Below are 19,959 nucleotides of genomic sequence, written 5' to 3' on the forward strand. Positions count from 1 at the left end.
TTCCATTTAAGCCCAAGTAAGAATACGAGCCAGTGAATATTACCACATTATGAGCAAAAAAAACACCACCACACAGTCACGGTGTAGACCACTTTAATACCAGCGGGAATCATGGGAATCATCATATAAATAGCACAACTGCAAGTAAAAGCAATCAGTGTATTTCATGGTTTTTAACGCTCCAGTAAAGAGCGAATATGAACTTATCAAATGGTAGTAAAAACACGACAGTCTGACAGACCATCACAGTCCACGATCAGTAATCGAACGCCTGATGGAAGTTTCGTTTCTGAGCGCCTCCTCTTCCTCGATTACCGCCGAAACCGTTGTTGCCTTTGAAGCCGAATGAGCGTCCTCGTCCACCACGGCCGCCGAATCCGCCAGACGACCGTCCGCCCCGTCCGCCACGACCGCCGAATCCACCAGACGACCGTCCGCCGCGGCCGCCGAATCCGCCAGACGCCCGTTCGCCCTGATACGCGCTCTGCTCCATCTCTGGGAGCTCTGTAGCGACGGTGAGCTGCCAGCGCCGGCCGTCCTGCCATTGCTCCTGCAGAGACAAAAACAAGCCGAGTCAGCAAACACGAGGAGGACGCGCGTCTGTTGACAAGCCTCCATTAGCGAAACCCGAGAGCAGCGAGTGGCTTGGGAAACGGGAATCAGCTGGACGTTTGTACAGACACGTCCCTCGAGAGTCGCTTTACAAACGACTCCAAACACACAAGCGCATCTTCATACCTGGATCTCTTTCACTTTATCAGCCGGGACGTCGAAACACACACCCTGAGAGAAACAAAAACACAGGACACGTTAGAAACGCCACTGTTCCCATCAAGAAGACAAAGTTCATTTCCACTCAAACCCTTAAAGAGAAGCAGAGCGTTGAGTCGCATTGCTAATTCAGTTGTTTTACAGTCATCCTTCAGTATATCATATATATATTTTTACTTATGGTTTATGAAAATTTAATATATTGACAATAATATAGGGCTGCAACAACTCTGATCATAAAATGATTGACAATGAATTCAATTAGATCTGTGCAAGGAGGAAAAAGTACAACGTTGACTAAAGCACACGAAAGCTTTGCACTGAATAGTTTTAAAGGTGCTTTGAGAAGCATTTTTGATGGTTATATTGCCTGTTTGAAATTCAAATGTTGAGTAATTTCAATTATACATAAACTAAAGTGGAAACTAAACTGATTCATGCAGCAGAGCAACATTCATTTTGATAAAAGTTGTTCTTGAATAATAAATGTTCCTTTACTTATGGGCCAGAAAAGGTGTAGCAGCTACTGTACCCGTCAGTGATGATCTTCTGCTCTTTAGCTCATAGAAGCATATGGTAAAAAGTTATTAAATTTGGCACACTGATAGAGGACAGTCTGAACATTAACCACAGCAGTTTTGGAGTCTCCAACTCAATCGCTCTAGCGCCACCAGCTGTCCAAAGTTGCACTTGCGTTTATCCTAATAACTTTTGAACCATAAACAAAATTCTTTGATTCTCCTCTGATACTGTTGCTCCAATTTTCTTAAAAATTGAACCAGATCATCTTTAGAACATGCTAACAAAGGGCCTGTTTACACCTGGTCACTTCATGTGTTTTCTCTGATGGGATATCAATCCGATCGTGAAAAGACCAGGTCTAAATGCCCTCCGAAACGCATTCAAGACGGATATAAATCCGATCGCTCAAACTACTTCAGGAGGTGATCTGGGACACATTCCAGTCAAAACTGAACAGCTCTAAATGCATCTGGTTGTTGAAATCACATATGTGACCTGATCCAGCAAAATGAGTCACAGTGACCCAAATTTCAAAATTGAGATTTTGGTATTAATGGAAAGATGAGACAATAAGCTTTAAAATGATACCCTAGTCAAAGTCATACCTTGAATGGTTTTAAAGATATACCCATTTTAATTATGGTCATCTGCCCTCTTTTTCCAATTGAAAACCTGAGAAAATCGCTTTTAAAGTTTTTTGCCCGTTTTTTTGTTATCTTTCAAAATCCATTGCATTTAAAGGGATAAACTATTTATTTTACAGCTTAATTTGACCAAAGACATTTATATAAATGCTATTAAACCAGGCTGAAGCTCAAATTATTTTAAAGTATTTATCTGAATTAACCCTTTAAGACCTGAAGGCTTTTTTAGAGTTCTTTTTTTTTTTTTTTTCTGAGCGACACACACAAAAGTAAAGACTCATAACTCCAAAACTCTAGCAAGGAGAGTCAAAAGGTAGGTATCATTTGATAGAAAACATTTTACATTTTAAGAAAATATAAATTACATTACATTTGGACATTTTCTTGCTGAGAAACAGCTGATAAAAGACAAAAAAATATATATAATTTTTTTTAAATAATTTTTCTTTTTTTTATTTGACATGGAATAACTCAAGAACACAATAAGATCGCTAAAAAATTCTTTTTTGGTAATGCTCTCCTATATGTGATATCTATTTTGTGTTATTCCACGTTGGAAAACGAACATGGATGGGTCCGGGAACATTGGATACACACTGCATCCAGGAGAGATGAGAGACGTGTTTTTAGCCAAGTATGTTAAATCATTTCGTGAGTAATATCTTGTGATCAATGCAATATATTATATTGATTTCGGATTCATTTTAATCTTGAGAATCTGCTTTAAATATTGTTGTGCGATTTTTATGATCTGTGCATTTTTCATTAAGTTATGAGCACGTGAAATACATACTTGTATTCAGTTAGCTGCTGTGCTATTTTTGTTGTAAACGCATGTTACCCAGACTCATTAGAGGGTGAAAACAACACAACAGAAGCATGTTGGAGGCTTGATATGAAAGTTTAAAGTCTTTGGTTTTGTATGCAAAAAGAATTTTTGTGCTACCTATATGGATTCAATTTTTATTGGCTTTTAAAGAGAGACACGCAAATGGGAGTTTTATAGTCTGACAGGAGGATGGCTGGACTGATCGCGTGCCTGTCAGTCGAAACGGGGCTTCCCATTGTTAAAAATCAGCGTTTAGGTCAGTGTGTTTCCATTTCTAAGCTTTTTGATTGGTTCTATACAACGTGTAACACCATATTTGTAGAGCAGAGATAATGACGTTTCAGGGGATACTGGGAAATGCTCATAAGTGGCGAGAGGAGTTGAGAAGTTCATTTCCAGCGAATTTAGTAAAACCATGTCAAATTTAATAGCCATTTAAATACCTTTACTCAATTATCTGGACTACGAAACTTTGGGAGATTATTTTTGAAAGTCTGTTCTTTGAAATTAGCTTAAAAAAAAAAATCGATTTTTTCATTGTTTTTCCACATTATCGGCCCATATCTTAAAATAGAACGTTGCGACTTCCGACTCATTTCGCCAGATCGGATCGGGTCACATATGTAAATTTAACTCCTCCCAAAAATACTAAAAAATAAACGTGTGAGAGCGTGTTATAGGCTAAATAACATGTTATGGTTAGATATGACAGCGCTACTGCAGCACACATCGTCGCATTAGAGTAGATGAATATCTAATCAGCAAAGACAACGCGCAAACTGCCACAAATCAAACTGAAAGTAAGTTGCAGGCGCTCAAAACGCACCCAATCTTCATTAAAGGTAATGAGACAATGATCTATTGTGGTCTATTGATTTTTAAATTAGCTGATGATCAATAAAATGCAGCTCATATTTGTTGCTTTCGGTGACGTGAACTCCATGAAATCTGCATATAGCGCAAGAATTGAAGATCGGATTTATATCCGTTTTGCAGAGACACATTTATGTGGCTAAGTGTAAATGCAATTGTTTTTATAAATCAGATCAGAGAAAACGCATGAAGTGACCAGGTGTAAATAGGCCCAAAAAGTTATGGAATTCAACTTGATTCGTCAAACCATTTCAGAATAACGCATGAACGAATTTGCAGAAGAGCACGACAAAATGGACGTGAGGCTATATCTCCACAACACTTTTGTGTATTCTGACCAAACTTGGTGTGTGTTATGACAACCATAACCTGAGGGTATGTGCACAGTTTCGGCACAGTGCCACCTAGTGGTCAAGTGATATGAAAAATGCATGCAAGTCGAACAATATCCAATTTTTCCCATGTCAGCCATTTTGAATTTTGTCATAAAATGCTATGTTTTATCAATGCATTGGCGTATCGTTACGAATCTCGGTACGTGTCTTCGGCACCATGCCCTAAAGGTACTCAAAGCTTCAGGCAGCGCCACCTTATGGTCAAATTATAATAAATCTTTTAAAAATGATAATAGCTTGATTAAATTTGCCTATTGTAATGAAACTGGGTTCCTTGGATTATGCCGAACACTGAGTCAGTCAAACTTCGAAATTTTCTTTAGAAAACTACTTTTTGAAACTTCTAAGACCATGGCTTCGATTTTCACGAAAACTGAATCAGATCATCCTCAGACCATGCCAACAAAAAGACATGTAATTCAAGTCAATTCGTCAAACTAGTCTCAATTAACTTGAGCACACCACGGACACGCTTTAGCCTATTACCAAACTTGGTGTGTTTTATGACAACCATGACTTTCGGCACAGTGCCACCTAGTGGTCATGAGGCATGAAAAAAGGGTACTTTTGCGTATAAATTCTAAACAGTTTGACCAAAACTCACGAGACTAGTCTCATTAGGTTTGGGGCAGCACCCCTATTGTAATGAAACCGGTCTTAACAGATTCCTTGGGTCATGCTGAGAAACCGCAGGAACTTTGAGGTGGTACTGTGCGTTTGGACCACAGGAACCAGGGTCTGAATGAAGTTCCAGGTAAAAAAAAAAATCCCCCTCAGAAAGTACCTGATCGCTAGGTAGCAAAGTTCAGGAACTTTTGGGGGTGGGACTTGCCGATTGGTTGACTCCACGCAGCATTTTATTTCAACAATCGTTTTTTAAGTCTGTTGAGGTGTGTGCAGTAAGTTGTTTGCTCTTCAAATCAACAATGGAGTTTAAAAATACGACAGATGGACCAACAATGAGGTTCAGGCTTTATTAAGCTTATCTGCGGAGGACAAACTGGAAAATGGTGCACCGTCACCGGACTATCTTCACGGTACTTTAGACCACGATGGAAACGCAGACGGCAATAGGTCTGGGGGGAAAAAAAATTTCCTGGGATAAATTGTTCCGATTAATTTTGGTGAAAACGCGGCTATAGATACCAATTTTGGCTTCAACCCAACTTGTCCACCATTTTGATTTTCTTTAAAAACCTACTTTTTCAAACTCCTCTTAGACTGTTTGTATGAATTTCACCAAATTAGAGTCAGATCATCTTCAGCCCACGCCAGCAAAAAGTTATGGAATGTGTGTCGACAGATGAAACTGTTTTCGTATGCCACATCAACAAATTTGATGGCATAATGCCAAACTACATCTGAGGAGCGCTGTAGAGAAATGCAGCCCTGCCATCCTCAAATGAAGGTTTGGTTTAAAGCATGAAAAGAGTGAGTGAAGCACCTTCTTGCCCTTGAGGAAGGTCATTCGTTTGATGTGTTCGTCGATCTCCTCTCCGAGCTGCTCCTTCAGCCCGCGCCAGGCGAAACCGATGTTGTGCATTTCTTGAGAGCAGCTCAGTATCATGGTGGTGAATCCCTGAGAGAACATGACAAGAGTTCACAAAACCACTCGTAAATATCTGTCTGCTTTCACACATTCCCATCATGCTGATGGAAGAACTCTTCCACTCAAGGCCTGGACTACTAACTGTAAAAAGGGTTGTGTATTAAAATAAAATGTTTTTCCATGTTTGCAGATACTGTTCATATAAATCTGTGCAACTGACTGAACTATCTGCAATACTTACTGATATTTATTTACTTAATCTAATATTTCTAAAGCATTTAGTATTTACTGCCGATCAAAAGTTTGGAATAATTCAGATTTTTTTTTAATGTTTTTGAAAGAAGTCAAGCCTGCATTTATTTGATTAAAATACTGTAAACAGTAATGTTGTAATATCACAGTTTCCAGAAAATCTCAAACAGCTCAACTGTTTTCAACACTGATAATAATCATAAATGTTTCTTGAGCATCAAATCATCATCATAGAATGATTTCTGGAGGATCATGTGACACTGAAGACTGGAGTAATGATGCTGAAAATTCAGCTTTGATCACAGGAATAAATTACACTTTACTATATATTCACATAGAAAACAGCCGATTTACATTTTAATAATATTTCACTATTTTTACTGTATTTTTAATCAAATAAAAGCAGCTTTTCTGAACAGAAGAGACTCTTTCAAAAGTGTGTGTAAACCCTGTCTCTCGTAAAGCATGTGCTCTAGTGAGAATGAAAGCACTGATTTGGACGTACAGCGTCGGAGCTGATGAGCGACCTCTGCTCGAGGCAGGTGGCTCCTGAGATGTGAGCGAGAGCGGCCGCCAGCGCCTCCACCGCCCCGCGCTGCTCGATCAGCTCATTCGCAGCCTCGCGGAAATACTCCACCGCCGCCGCCGGAACCGAGTCCAGGAACCTGTGACCCGTAAACACACATGAGTCTTCACATGACCATCTGCATGTTCCTCATAACATTTAACATGATTATATTTTGAATTAGCATCAACGCTGTCTCTGTTCAAAGCGTCAGAAGACTAATGCACATCATACTTGACGGCGTCTTTACTGGACGACTGGATGATGTCGTTGGCTGTCGGGACCCCGACCCGTTTGAAGGTGATTCCCTGAAGAAGATGAACACAAGTACTGTTAGAGTTACCGGTTAAACAACATCATTTATTCCACTGACACCATTGGTTCATTTGGATCTTCTTCATATCAAGTGTCTGTAGTAACATTTAATTGAATCATTTGATACAGTGCACTTATTGTGTACATATTCATGTGATTACACTGTAATTCTACTTAAACAAAATACCGGTTACACTTGTAACACTTATATTACACACTTGTAACATGTATAATTATACATTTAAGTATGGAGTAATAATACGTAACTACGTGTACTTACTAAAGGGTTAGCTACATGTAATTATGCATACGCTTTAGTTTTTACTACGGTAACTACATTTAACATATGTAATGACACTGTAAAATAAAGTGTTACAAAAAAAAAAAAAAAAAACGATTAGCTGTACGGCTGGGTGATTTTTACATTTTTTTCGATTAATTCGAATTTAATGTTTTGCCTCGATTTTATTATTTTTTAAATCGAGAAATCGCGATTTTGAATAAAAATGTTAGCAAGCGTTACAATTAGACGTTGACAATACAGCAACGTTAACCGTATTAGGAGAATGATCGGACCTCATGATGGCGCCGGCGCGCCTGATTAACCACTGTCATGTGACGCTCTATGAATGTAGAACACATCACTGTTCTTAAGCGGCTGTTCATTGAGAAATGCGTTATTGCGCTATAAAAATGAGACGCAGGCAGTGGAATGAGAAAAAAGGCAGAGTTATTACGTGAGATGAGCTTTTTTTTATCTGACCGCCGTGTTTTTAGAACGCCGTTTCATGGGTGAGACGCTGCAAAAGACGCGACACACAAGCGCAACACCTAAACACGTCCACAAAACAAATAGCGCAATGAAATGTATAAACCTGTTTGATATTCATGTTTGCATGATGGTGACGGGCTGAAAGCTGCTGCTGTTTTCTGTTTTTACAAAGCATGTGCTGTTAATGGTGTTATTTATTGCTATTACTTTTTGATTAAGAAATATTTAGCATTTTCTTATTTTATATTATTTCTGATTATATAGGATGTATTTAAGATAAGTTTGTACAACATTTGTCTTCATATTTCAGGCATATTTTTGCAAATATATTTAAAAAAAATTGTTAAACCATTTTTATCACTTCATGTGCTGCACTTGGAATGGAACTTTTTTTAACCAGATTGTTAATAAAGAGAATGTTACTTAAATCAAACTGCAGTTGACTAGTTAAAAGGTAAAAAATAAATAAATAAATAAATAAAAATCGTGAATCATCAATCGTTCTGAGAAAATCGAGATTTTATTTTTTTGCCATATCGCCCAGCCCTAATTAGCCATCATTAATTACTGCAATGACATCTATAATTACACTGTCGACACCTTAAACCTCCCCAAACCAGCAAACCTGTCCTCACCTCACCTGTATCCACCTCAACATCAGCACAAGTGTTTTACAACACAACACAAGTGCACTGAACAGCAGGAGTGTCCAAACTCGCTCCTGGAGGGCCACTGTCCTGCAGAGGTCAGCTCTAATCCCGGTCAAACACACCTGAACCAGCTGATCAAGGTCTTAATAGCCATACTAGAAACTTCCAGGCAGGAGTGTTGAGGCGAGCTGGAGCTAAACTCTGCAGGACAGCAGCGCTCCAGGACCGAGTTTGGACACCCCTGCTGTACATAATTCATTTTAATGAAATACACAGTAATATAAATTGTGACCGTTTATTTACATTTCACAATTTCAGAAAGGCCTGTCATAACTACTGTCATTAAAAACAATATAGTTAGACAGAAAACTGAAATCATGGACGAGGTTCTGTGGGAAAATAAAGCATTTAATATATATTGTATAATATACAAAAAAAGAATCTGATCACGCTTCATATCACATTCACTTATAGTTTGTGAGTTAACCCGTATTAAGCGGTTAAGGAATGTGCGTCTAATAGAGGTTAAAGGTGTGTGGTCTCACCGCTTTCTGCTCCACAAACTTGAGCTGGTTTTCCTCTTTACGCTGGTAGAAACAGATACAAACTCCTGTTCTTCCGGCTCTGCCAGTCCGTCCGGACCGGTGGATATACGACTCCACATCCTGCATGTACAGCCAAAATAAGATCATTAAAAACTAATCCATCAGCAGGGCCTCATGGTTATTGCTGTCAATGAAGAGTGCAAACATGTACTAAAATACAAATGAAAACGTCGAAAAGATTCAAACCGCAGCTTATGGCAACAATGATAACTACATTAGTGTTCACACCAGCACACAGTATCGTTCTGTGGATTGTAAGCGCTCAGGTTTGTCGTCTGTCTCTTTAAATGCTCGAGCTCTTACAGCAGGATGGATTCTGATTGGCTGTCAGAGTTTATATCAGCTTTTTTGAAAAACTGGTGTTTTATAATTATCATCAAATACTAATTATGCACTATAAACTGAACTGATATTGGAAAAAATTGCATTTTTAAGACTAAATAAAGAAAGCCAGGGATGGTGTGGTGGACATACGTTTGGGGGAGAGCACTGAATGACCAGATCCACCTCGGGAATGTCCAGGCCGCGCGCCGCCACATTGGTGGCCACCAGCACCTCAAACGTGCCGTTCCTGAAGCCCTTGAGCGTGATCTCCCTCTGTTTCTGGGCGATGTCTCCGTGCAGCGTCTGCGCGCTCTGAAGGACAGACGAGAGTTACACCGGAGCCGATCTCGGCCGGACGTGTGCGTTACCATGCTGCTGACGCACCTGTTTGATGGACGTGTTCATGGAGAGCTCGGTGGCCTCTCTCTTGGTCTCGCAGAAGACGATGGTTCGGCCGTGGCTGCCGCTGTACACCTGGATGACATCACCGATGACCGACGCCCTCTGAGACCAGTGACACGCGATCGCCAGGTGCTGCAACAGACCAGTGCTTAACTTCACTGACATGGACACATCACAGGTGTCTGATATTCACTTTCATGCAGTGTGTAATATATGTAGATCAAAGGTTTGTGATGTATTCACAACTAAAAAATCGAAATGACGTCACTTTGACTTATTCTACTCCAAAAAACACTGGCGCATCTTTTGAAATTTGGACTATGCAAACATTTTATTTAAATATGCACAAAATCAAAAGATCACTGTGTTCATCATCTCTTAATTAGATGTGTATGCAGCAATTACACTGATCACCAACACATCTTACAGAACATCACTGTGAACTCTCTTCTCTTCTGAACCGGACATCACTGCCTACGAGACGGAAATACACTGGTGCATCTTTATCAGGGCTCCAGACTGCACCTAAAACGGTTGCATTTGCGACCAAAAATATTAATTTGCAAGTGATATTTTTGCTAAGGTCGCCACTGGCGAAAATACAAATTCACACGTCACGACTGTAAATGTGCATGTTATTCGCGTGCTCCGTGACCGGTCACATCATTTGCTGTGTTGACGTAATTACATGAGATTTATCAGTATAACAAGATATAAACAATCATTTTAAGGCGTCTTATATTTTGTGGATGGAAAAATAAATCGCGATAATATTTAATGTGATTATTAACATTCATTTCATTAAAGGTGCCCTAGAATCGAAAATTGAATTTACCTCGGCATAGTTGAATAACAAGAGTTCAGTACATGGAAATGACATACAGTGAGTCTCAAACTCCATTGTTTCCTCCTTCTTATATAAATCTCATTTGTTTAAAAGACCTCCGAAGAACAGGCGAATCTCAACATAACACCGACTGTTACGTAACAGTCGGGATCATTAATATGTATGACCCCAATATTTGCATATGCCCGCCCATGTTCAAGGCATTACACAAGGGCAGCCAGTATTAACGTCTGGATCTGTGCACAGCTGAATCATCAGACTAGGAAAGCAAGCAAGAACAATAGCGAAAAATGGCAGATGGAGCGATAATAACTGACATGATCCATGATATCATGATATTTTTAGTGATATTTGTAAATTGTCTTTCTAAATGTTTCGTTAGCATGTTGCTAATGTACTGTTAAATGTGGTTAAAGTTACCATCGTTTCTTACTGTATTCACGGAGACAAGAGCCGTCGCTATTTTCATTATTAAACACTTGCAGTCTGTATAATTCATAAACACAACTTCATTCTTTATAAATCTCTCCAACAGTGTGTAATGTTAGCTTTAGCCACGGAGCACTATCAAACTCATTCAGAATCAGATGTAAACATCCAAATAAACACTTTACTCACAGGAATCGATGTATGCATGATGAACACTTTGTAAAGATCCATTTTGAGGGTTATATTAGCTGTGTGAACTTTGTGTTTGCTGTTTAAGGCAGTCGAGAGCTTGAGGGGCGGAGAGCACGAGATTTAAAGGGGCCGCAGCCTGAATCGGTGCATAGTTAATGATGCCCCAAAATAGGCAGTTAAAAAAATGAATATAAAAAAATCTATGGGGTATTTTGAGCTGAAACTTCACAGACACATTCAGGGGACACCTTAGACTTATATTACATCTTTTTAAAAAAAGTTCTAGGGCACCTTTAAATAAATGTGAGCGCTGCATGTTTTAAAGTCAACAGATGGCGCTGTTGTGCGTTACTCAGTAGCTCGCATTCAAATTTGATTCAAAGTAAACTGTCGTAGCTTCAGGAAGGACTAAGAACATTATTTGACTCATTCAATATAAAGATTTTACTAGCATCAGCGTTATTATAGTTAACTAAAACCATTAAAAACATTTTTCACTGCTTGAAATAAATGTTAATACTGAAATAAAAATCTTTGTTTAAAAACAAAAAACTAAAAACAAAAAAATTTAAAACATAACGAAAATTGAAAGCAGAAAATATAAAAATCTAATCTAATTCAAAATATTAACAAAAACTATAATATTAAATAAAAATGATGACAAGTGAAATTAATTTCCCAGAAAAATCACAAGATGAAAAAGCTGAAAATGTAAAGGGGGAGATATATAAACAACAGGATGACTAAAAGCAAGTGATTAAAACTTTTAAGTTCATTGTTGTGTGGCTCTTAAAGGTGCCCTAGAGTGTCTTTTTCACAAGATGTAATATAAGTCTAAGGTGTCCCCTGAATGTGTCTGTGAAGTTTCAGCTCAAAATACCCCATAGATTTTTTTATATTCATTTTTTTAACTGCCTATTTTGGGGCATCATTAACTATGCACCGATTCAGGCTGCGGCCCCTTTAAATCTCGTGCTCTCCGCCCCTCAAGCTCTCGACTGCCTTAAACAGCAAACACAAAGTTCACACAGCTAATATAACCCTCAAAATGGATCTTTACAAAGTGTTCATCATGCATACATCGATTCCTGTGAGTAAAGTGTTTATTTGGATGTTTACATCTGATTCTGAATGAGTTTGATAGTGCTCCGTGGCTAAAGCTAACATTACACACTGTTGGAGAGATTTATAAAGAATGAAGTTGTGTTTATGAATTATACAGACTGCAAGTGTTTAATAATGAAAATAGCGACGGCTCTTGTCTCCGTGAATACAGTAAGAAACGATGGTAACTTTAACCACATTTAACAGTACATTAGCAACATGCTAACGAAACATTTAGAAAGACAATTTACAAATATCACTAAAAATATCATGATATCATGGATCATGTCAGTTATTATTGCTCCATCTGCCATTTTTCACTATTGTTCTTGCTTGCTTACCTAGTCTGATGATTCAGCTGTGCACAGATCCAGACGTTAATACTGGCTGCCCTTGTCTAATGCCTTGAACATGGGCTGGCATATGCAAATATTGGGGGCGTACATATTAATGATCCCGACTGTTACGTAACAGTCTGTGTTATGTTGAGATTCGCCTGTTCTTCTGAGGTCTTTTAAACAAATGAGATTTATATAAGAAGGCGGAAACAATGGAGTTTGAGACTCACTGTATGTCATTTCCATGTACTGAACTCTTGTTATTCAACTATGCCGAGGTAAATTCAATTTTTCATTCGATGGCACCTTTAAATTATTTGGCGCCTGTTTTTCCCTCCTATAGGAGTCAATGGATCCTTAATGAATTGTTTTGTCTGGAGCCTCGTTTATTTATAAAGCTTTATTATTTAAATATCTTCAAAAGTTGCTGCAACCTCACAATAATACATATACAACTAGATCATCTAATGATCTCTTTGACTATCCCTAGAAAGAAAACTATTTATGGTTTTGAACTTACTGCCCCACATGACTGGAATGTGTCTCTATTCCACACATTCCAGTCTGTGCACTTACAAAATACTAGAAACCTTATTACAACCTGTAAATGTTTTAACTGATGCAATATTTTTCTTCTCTTATTTTACTGTATGTGTATAGTAATGTATGGTTGTGTGTCTTTGAGGAGACCTTTACTCTCCCGTCAGGCTGTTACTGAAAATAAGAACCTGTTCTTAATGACCAGCCTGGTTAAAACTAAGGTTAAATAAAAAAATAAATAAAGAAGACAAACATTATTGTGATTCTAAGGGGTAATTATCATCGTGGCAACTGCGTGCAGATCGTCTTATTTCAGTCCTGTTTGAGTGAGTAAAGACACCCAATTCATTCTGTGACCATTCGTGGTTATGATGGAAAAACAATGAAGGAGATGAAAAGAACGACTCTGTTGCCGTCACAGTGTTTCTGTGACACTGAGTGTAAGACGCCACCTAGAGGAGGAAACCCTGCACTGACGAGTCTTTAGACTTATACTCTTCAGAAGCAGTGTTGTAGAAACAGTGACAGATATAAAGTATCAGTGTTTTTAAGGCATTAATACGATTTTATAGTATCTGTTTATAGCTATTTGTATCTGATGTTGTTTACCTCATAAACACTGATTAGTCACATCATTGTCAAGAGCTGCTTTGACCAAAATGTCCCAGCTATTGCTTTAAAATCATCCCGAGAAACCCTATCTGAAGAAGAATCCGAGAAACCCTATCTGAAGAAGAATTCATGAGCACAAAACGCAGAGACATCGGTGTTCACAGTTACCTCGACTGTGGTGGCGGCTTTCTGGGTCCTTTTCCCGATGAGATCCACATGGATGAACTGAGAGCCTGTATTTCTGCATCTAAACCCAGAGGAAAAGGTCTGCGGTTTCTCCTCTGCATCTAAGAGGAAAAGGTCAGTCACAATCAGCGGTTTGGCTCTGGAACATGAACACGAGGACCTGATCTGTGCGCAGGACTAGATTACCTTTGTTATAGGAGGCAGACAGGATCTCCTCCACCTGTTCAGCGAAGCCCATGTCCAGCATCTGGTCCACCTCGTCCAGAACCACGTGTTTGAGCTGAGACAGATCCAGCTTGTTGTTCTGCAGATGGTCTTTGATCCGGCCCGGCGTTCCCACCAGTACGTCGATGCCGCTGCGGATCGCATCCACTGATGCACGTCGTCATGTTATTACATGTGACAATTTTTAGCATTTATACATCATCTAATGTTTCTTTGGTCACTGATCATTCAGTTACAGTCGTCAGTGTTTCAAAACAACTTTATGATGATTAAAATCCTACTTTGTGGGTTGTATGAGCTTCCTCCGTAGAAACACGTAACAAACAGTTTCCTGGTGATGTCCTTGAAGTCTTTGGTCACTTGAATAGCGAGCTCACGAGTCGGTGTGAGAACCAGCACCTGAGAGGAAACATCACATTAATCCATCACAGCTCTGGACACGTCCAGCTGAATCATTGCATCGGTCACTGTCACGGGTGGACTGTTGACGACTGTATATTTCATGGCATTTGAAGCCCAGCAGAGACCCATAATGCACAGCACTGGTGACTGAACGTGAGCGTTACCTTCGGCGGTCGGCCTCTCCTCCTGTCCTCCGGTCCGGACTGCAGTTTCTCCACCAGAGGAACGGCGAACGAGAACGTCTTTCCCGTGCCGGTTCTCGCCTGACCAATCAGATCTTTCCCTTCATACACCGGGTTAAAGGTCTTCACCTGGATGTCAAAGAGGTATGAAACTCCACGTGCTGAAAGAAACAGAAATAAATATAAATCACCACATATTTCAGTACATCTCAATACCATGGTAAAAGAAACCGTATGCTTTCAGTGTCATAAACACAAAACTACTATATACTGGAACCGTATATCCCATCTGTATTATTAATATAACAACATTCAATATGAATAACCCATATTTGAGTTAGTGTTACTCCAGTAAATCATGTAAATGTTGGTGACTGTATGACACGCGTGTCCAGCGTTACCCTGCAGCAGTTTGATGGTGTCCGGTGAGATCCTGAAGTTGGAAAAGGCTCCTTCTACCTGCTCCGGAGTCTCCTGTGGAAATAATCACAGCCGTCAGCACACACCAAACACACACTGACCAGCAGCAGAGGGACGTGAGACGTGAACGCACTTTCTCCCGGTCGCTGTCCGAGTCCTCGCTGGACGGTCCCGGCGTGTCTGCTGGAGCGGATGTGAAGGTTTCAGTCGTCTCTGCGCTGACCGTCATGACCTCTGCTTCTGCCTTCACCTTTTTCTTTTTCTTCTGTACAGCGATTTCAGTACATGACATGAAAACCATTAACATTTATTCCGCAGAATTAAAGAAAAATAATAAAAAGAAAAGTTCAAAATTGATTTCTCCAGAATTGCAAGTGTCTCACAATTTAGACTTTATATCTTACAATTTTGAGTATCTGACAGTTCTGAGGGGGGAAAAGTCAAAATTGCAGATAAAGTCATAATTGCAAGAAAAAAAAATGTGAAGAAACTTAATTTTGTGAGAAAAAGTCAGAAATTAAATATAAACTTTAAATTGCAAGAAAAAAGTCAGAACTTGCAAGAAACGCAATGGCGAGAAAAACTCAAAATTGTGGGGGGAAAAAGTCTGAATTGCAAGATATAAACCAGTAAATTGAGTATTTAGTCGAAATTGTGGGATAAAAACCGGTAAATTGAGTAAAACGTTGAAATTGTGGGATAAAAACAAGTAAATTGAGGGGAAAAAAGACAGAATTGTGGGATAAAAAAAAACGGTAAATTGAGTAAAAAGTCAGAATTGTGGGATAAAAACAAGTAAATTGAGGGGGAAAAAGAATTGTGGGATAAAAAACGGTAAATTGAGTAAAAAGTTGTAACTGTGGGATAAAAAACGGTAAATTGAAAAAAAAAAAAAAAAGGAATTGTGGGATAAACCGGTAAATTGAGTAAAAAGTCAGAATTGTAGGATAAAAACAAGTAAATTGAGGGGAAAAAAGACAGAATTGTGGGATAAAAAAACGGTAAATTGAGTAAAAAGTCCGAATTGTGGGATAAAAACCAGTAAATTGAGAAAAAAGTAGGAATTGTGGGATAAACAGGTAAATTGAATAAAAAGTCAGAATTTTGGGATAAAAACCGGTAAATTGAGTAAAAAGTTGGAATTGTGGGATAAAAAAAAACGGTAAATTGAGTAAAAGGTTGGAATTGTGGATAAAAACCAGTAAATTGAAAAAAAAAAAAAAATAGGAATTGTGGGATAAACCGGTAAATTGAGTAAAAAGTCGGAATTGTAGGATAAAAACAAGTAAATTGAGGGGAAAAAAGACAGAATTGTGGGATAAAAAAAAACGGTAAATTGAGTAAAAAGTCAGAATTGTGGGATAAAAACAAGTAAATTGAGGGGGAAAAAGAATTGTGGGATAAAAAACGGTAAATTGAGTAAAAAGTTGTAACTGTGGGATAAAAAAACGGTAAATTGAAAAAAAAAAAAAAAGGAATTGTGGGATAAACCGGTAAATTGAGTAAAAAGTCAGAATTGTAGGATAAAAACAAGTAAATTGAGGGGAAAAAAGACAGAATTGTGGGATAAAAAAACGGTAAATTGAGTAAAAAGTCCGAATTGTGGGATAAAAACCAGTAAATTGAGAAAAAAGTAGGAATTGTGGGATAAACAGGTAAATTGAATAAAAAGTCAGAATTTTGGGATAAAAACCGGTAAATTGAGTAAAAAGTTGGAATTGTGGGATAAAAAAAAACGGTAAATTGAGTAAAAGGTTGGAATTGTGGGATAAAAACCAGTAAATTGAAAAAAAAAAAAAAAATAGGAATTGTGGGATAAACCGGTAAATTGAGTAAAAAGTCGGAATTGTAGGATAAAAACAAGTAAATTGAGGGGAAAAAAGACAGAATTGTGGATAAAAAAAAACGGTAAATTGAGTAAAAAGTCAGAATTGTGGGATAAAAACAAGTAAATTGAGGGGGAAAAAGAATTGTGGGATAAAAAAACGGTAAATTGAGTAAAAAGTTGTAACTGTGGGATAAAAAAACGGTAAATTGAAAAAAAAAAAAAAAAAAGGAATTGTGGGATAAACCGGTAAATTGAGTAAAAAGTCAGAATTGTAGGATAAAAACAAGTAAATTGAGGGGAAAAAAGACAGAATTGTGGGATAAAAAAACGGTAAATTGAGTAAAAAGTCCGAATTGTGGGATAAAAACCAGTAAATTGAGAAAAAGTAGGAATTGTGGGATAAACAGGTAAATTGAATAAAAAGTCAGAATTTTGGGATAAAAACCGGTAAATTGAGTAAAAAGTTGGAATTGTGGGATAAAAAAAACGGTAAATTGAGTAAAAGGTTGGAATTGTGGGATAAAAACCAGTAAATTGAAAAAAAAAAAAAAAAATAGGAATTGTGGGATAAACCGGTAAATTGAGTAAAAAGTCGGAATTGTAGGATAAAAACAAGTAAATTGAGGGGAAAAAAGACAGAATTGTGGGATAAAAAAAACGGTAAATTGAGTAAAAAGTCAAAATTGTGGGATAAAAACCAGTAAATTGAGAAAAAAGTAGGAATTGTGGGATAAACAGGTAAATTGAGTAAAAAGTTGGAATTGTGGGATAAAAACCGGTAAATTGAGAAAAAAGTAGGAATTGTGGGATAAACAGGTAAATTGAGTAAAAAGTTGGAATTGTGGGATAAAAACCGGTAAATTGAGAAAAAAGTAGGAATTGTGGGATAAACAGTATTACCTTGATGTGGTTTGTGTCCGTGTTCCCGTTGACATCTGGAGACTCTGAGAGAATCTTCTCAGACTTCCTCTTTTTAGGAGCTGGAGATTCACACTCATCTGGCTCTGCTGCCACCTTTTCTTTTGATTTCTTCTTCTTTTTCTGGAGAAAATAAAAGACAAAAAGTGATAAGAAACGCCGTCTGAGGTTCCTCTCGCTGGAATGTGTCATATTGATAAAGCAAAATAAATCATCTAAACACTCTTCAAATCTTTCAGACCATCTCACACAAACATCACATGATGCGTGAGAACGAAGCTCATTGGTTCTCAGGCTTGAGCTTTTGTTTACTATATTTGATGTGCTCTATGTATGTTCATGATGTTGCTTCTCAAAAAACAAATGTAAATCTGGCCTTACATTGACTAAAATAAATTGAATAAAACAAAAATAATTGACTTAAGTAAACAAATTGATTTTAAAAAGTACATCTACATAAATAATACATCCACAGTACAGCATAACAACATACAGAGTGAGAAAAAAAGACCTATAGAAACATAATAAATATCTTCCAAAACCCCAGGATTAAATGTCAGTGGATTCATCCTTTCTGAAGATGTTAGCATAGCAACACAACACACGTGTTACACATGTTCATAACGCTCACACGTGACCACAGAAGTGCGTCACACACTTCAGCACATGTGAACACATGTACATGTACAGTCTGAATGCGGAATAACACACTAGAACACAGAAACAGACACAGATCTGATCTGACTGGAGTCTGTCAGTGATGATGATGATGATGATGATGATGATGATGATGGTGGTGGTGGTTCGTGTCGAGCTCTCTCAGTTAGAGCAGCTCGTGTGAGTTCATTAGTGAGAGTAATCTGACCTTGAGCAGCAGCGGCGGGCTCTCCAGCTCCTCCAGCTCCTCCAGCAGCGCGCTGGGCTCGGCTTCAGGCAGAATCTTCGACGGCATCTCAGCTGTTACGGCGCAGATAGACATGTGCGACCGGGCTGGATCACACACGGAGGAAAGGAAAGATCCGGAAGCGACTGCGTAGACAGGAAGTGTTCACTGATGAGCGGAACTCGAGTAGGCGGTGCTGTGTTTACCGCGCACGGCATCTGAAGCCTAGTAATGACAGGATCTTAATAAAAGTGCGTGTGAAGGTAAAGTAGATTATCCGCTGATGAAAATTATTAAAATTAAAACCGTAAACGACTGAGGTAATTATCAGAAAAAAAGGCGATGACCAATCAGAGAACACTTCCGCGGTGTATTCGACCTATCGGAAGGAGGTTCAGTGAAAGGCCCCGCCCTCGGCAGATCCGCGCTTGTGTTCATTTCTTTTCTAGATTTTCAGCGCGAGGCTTTAACTCTGCCACGCTGTACGGAACGCCAGACGCGTCAAAATTCAAGATTAATTTGTTAAAGGGACAGTTCACCCAAAAAATGAAAATTAACCCATGATTTACTCACCCTCACTCCATCCTCTGTATATGACTATCCTCTCTCTGACGAACACAATTGGAGATATATTTAAAAATATCATTAGTGCTCAAGGGTTTATAATGGCAGTGAACGGGGGTGAGATTTTAAAGCCCCAAAAAGTGCATCCATCCATTATAAAAGTAATACATATGACTCCAGGAGGTTAAAGGTGCTCTAAGCGATCCTGGGTGGAGTAACTTCCTGTTGACGTTCGAAGTGTTGTCAAACAAAACAGAGGCTAGCTAGACCCTCCCTCCTCCTCCTCCTCCCCTCCGTGCTTCCTGAAACAGTCATGAACGCGCATTTAAAATCATTCTTGTCGGTTATTGGCTGGCGCGTGTTTATTATGTTTCGTGGTCCAGGCTGCACCAGTTTGTTTTTATTGCTGTTTTTGGAGCTTGTGGCGACTACAGAGGCCGCGGTTTTTTACAGTGTGTTCAGGGGACAGGCAGCTAGCGGATAGTGAGGAGATGTTTGCTGTATGTGACAAAAAATGTTTTGGCCTAAAAACGCGTGACATCACTTAGAGCACCTTTAATAAAGGCCTTCTGAAGCGAAGCGAAGCGTTATACGATAAAGAGAAATATCGGAGGATTTTGATATACACTACCTGTGAAAAGTTTGGAAACATTACTGTTTTAGTCTCTTATGCTCATTAACGCTGCATTTATTTCATAATAAATACAGAAAAAACAGTAATATTGTGAAATATTATTCCAATGTAAATCAGCTGTTTTCTATGTGAATATATAGTAAAGTATAATTTATTCCTGTGATCAAAGCTGAATTTTCAGCATCAT

The 19,959-nt window shown here is 38.5% G+C and overlaps 1 protein-coding gene across 1 annotated transcript; it reads right to left on the reverse strand.

Annotated features, from left to right (window-relative positions):
• Positions 1–76: 76 nt before the first annotated feature.
• ddx21 (DEAD (Asp-Glu-Ala-Asp) box helicase 21) lies at positions 77–18,720 on the reverse strand. Its single transcript, XM_048206026.1, has 16 exons — positions 18,557–18,720; positions 17,674–17,814; positions 15,079–15,210; positions 14,927–14,999; positions 14,508–14,686; positions 14,223–14,340; positions 13,903–14,088; positions 13,699–13,817; positions 9,451–9,600; positions 9,217–9,378; positions 8,683–8,802; positions 6,635–6,708; positions 6,341–6,500; positions 5,479–5,613; positions 739–783; positions 77–550 (listed from the first exon to the last, which is right to left on the reverse strand). The coding sequence occupies exons 1-16, from the start codon at positions 18,668–18,670 to the stop codon at positions 257–259; spliced, it is 2,202 nt and encodes a 733-aa protein (XP_048061983.1). The 5' UTR covers positions 18,671–18,720; the 3' UTR covers positions 77–256.
• Positions 18,721–19,959: the final 1,239 nt, after the last annotated feature.

The sequence above is a fragment of the Megalobrama amblycephala genome, linkage group LG10, assembly GCF_018812025.1.
Source record: "Megalobrama amblycephala isolate DHTTF-2021 linkage group LG10, ASM1881202v1, whole genome shotgun sequence".
Lineage (NCBI taxonomy): Eukaryota > Metazoa > Chordata > Actinopteri > Cypriniformes > Xenocyprididae > Megalobrama > Megalobrama amblycephala.

Bases quoted from the DNA above. Each gene is read 5' to 3' on its own strand.
- ddx21 (XM_048206026.1), bottom strand. From the start codon at position 18,670: ATGTCTATCTGCGCCGTAACAGCTGAGATGCCGTCGAAGATTCTGCCT. The intron at 13,818-13,902 runs GTAATCTAGTCC...TTTTCCTCTTAG, and splicing joins GTCTGCCTCCTATAACAAAG to ATGCAGAGGAGAAACCGCAG. The intron at 784-5,478 runs GTGCTTCACTCA...TGTTTCTCTCAG, and splicing joins CCTTCCTCAAGGGCAAGAAG to GGTGTGTGTTTCGACGTCCC.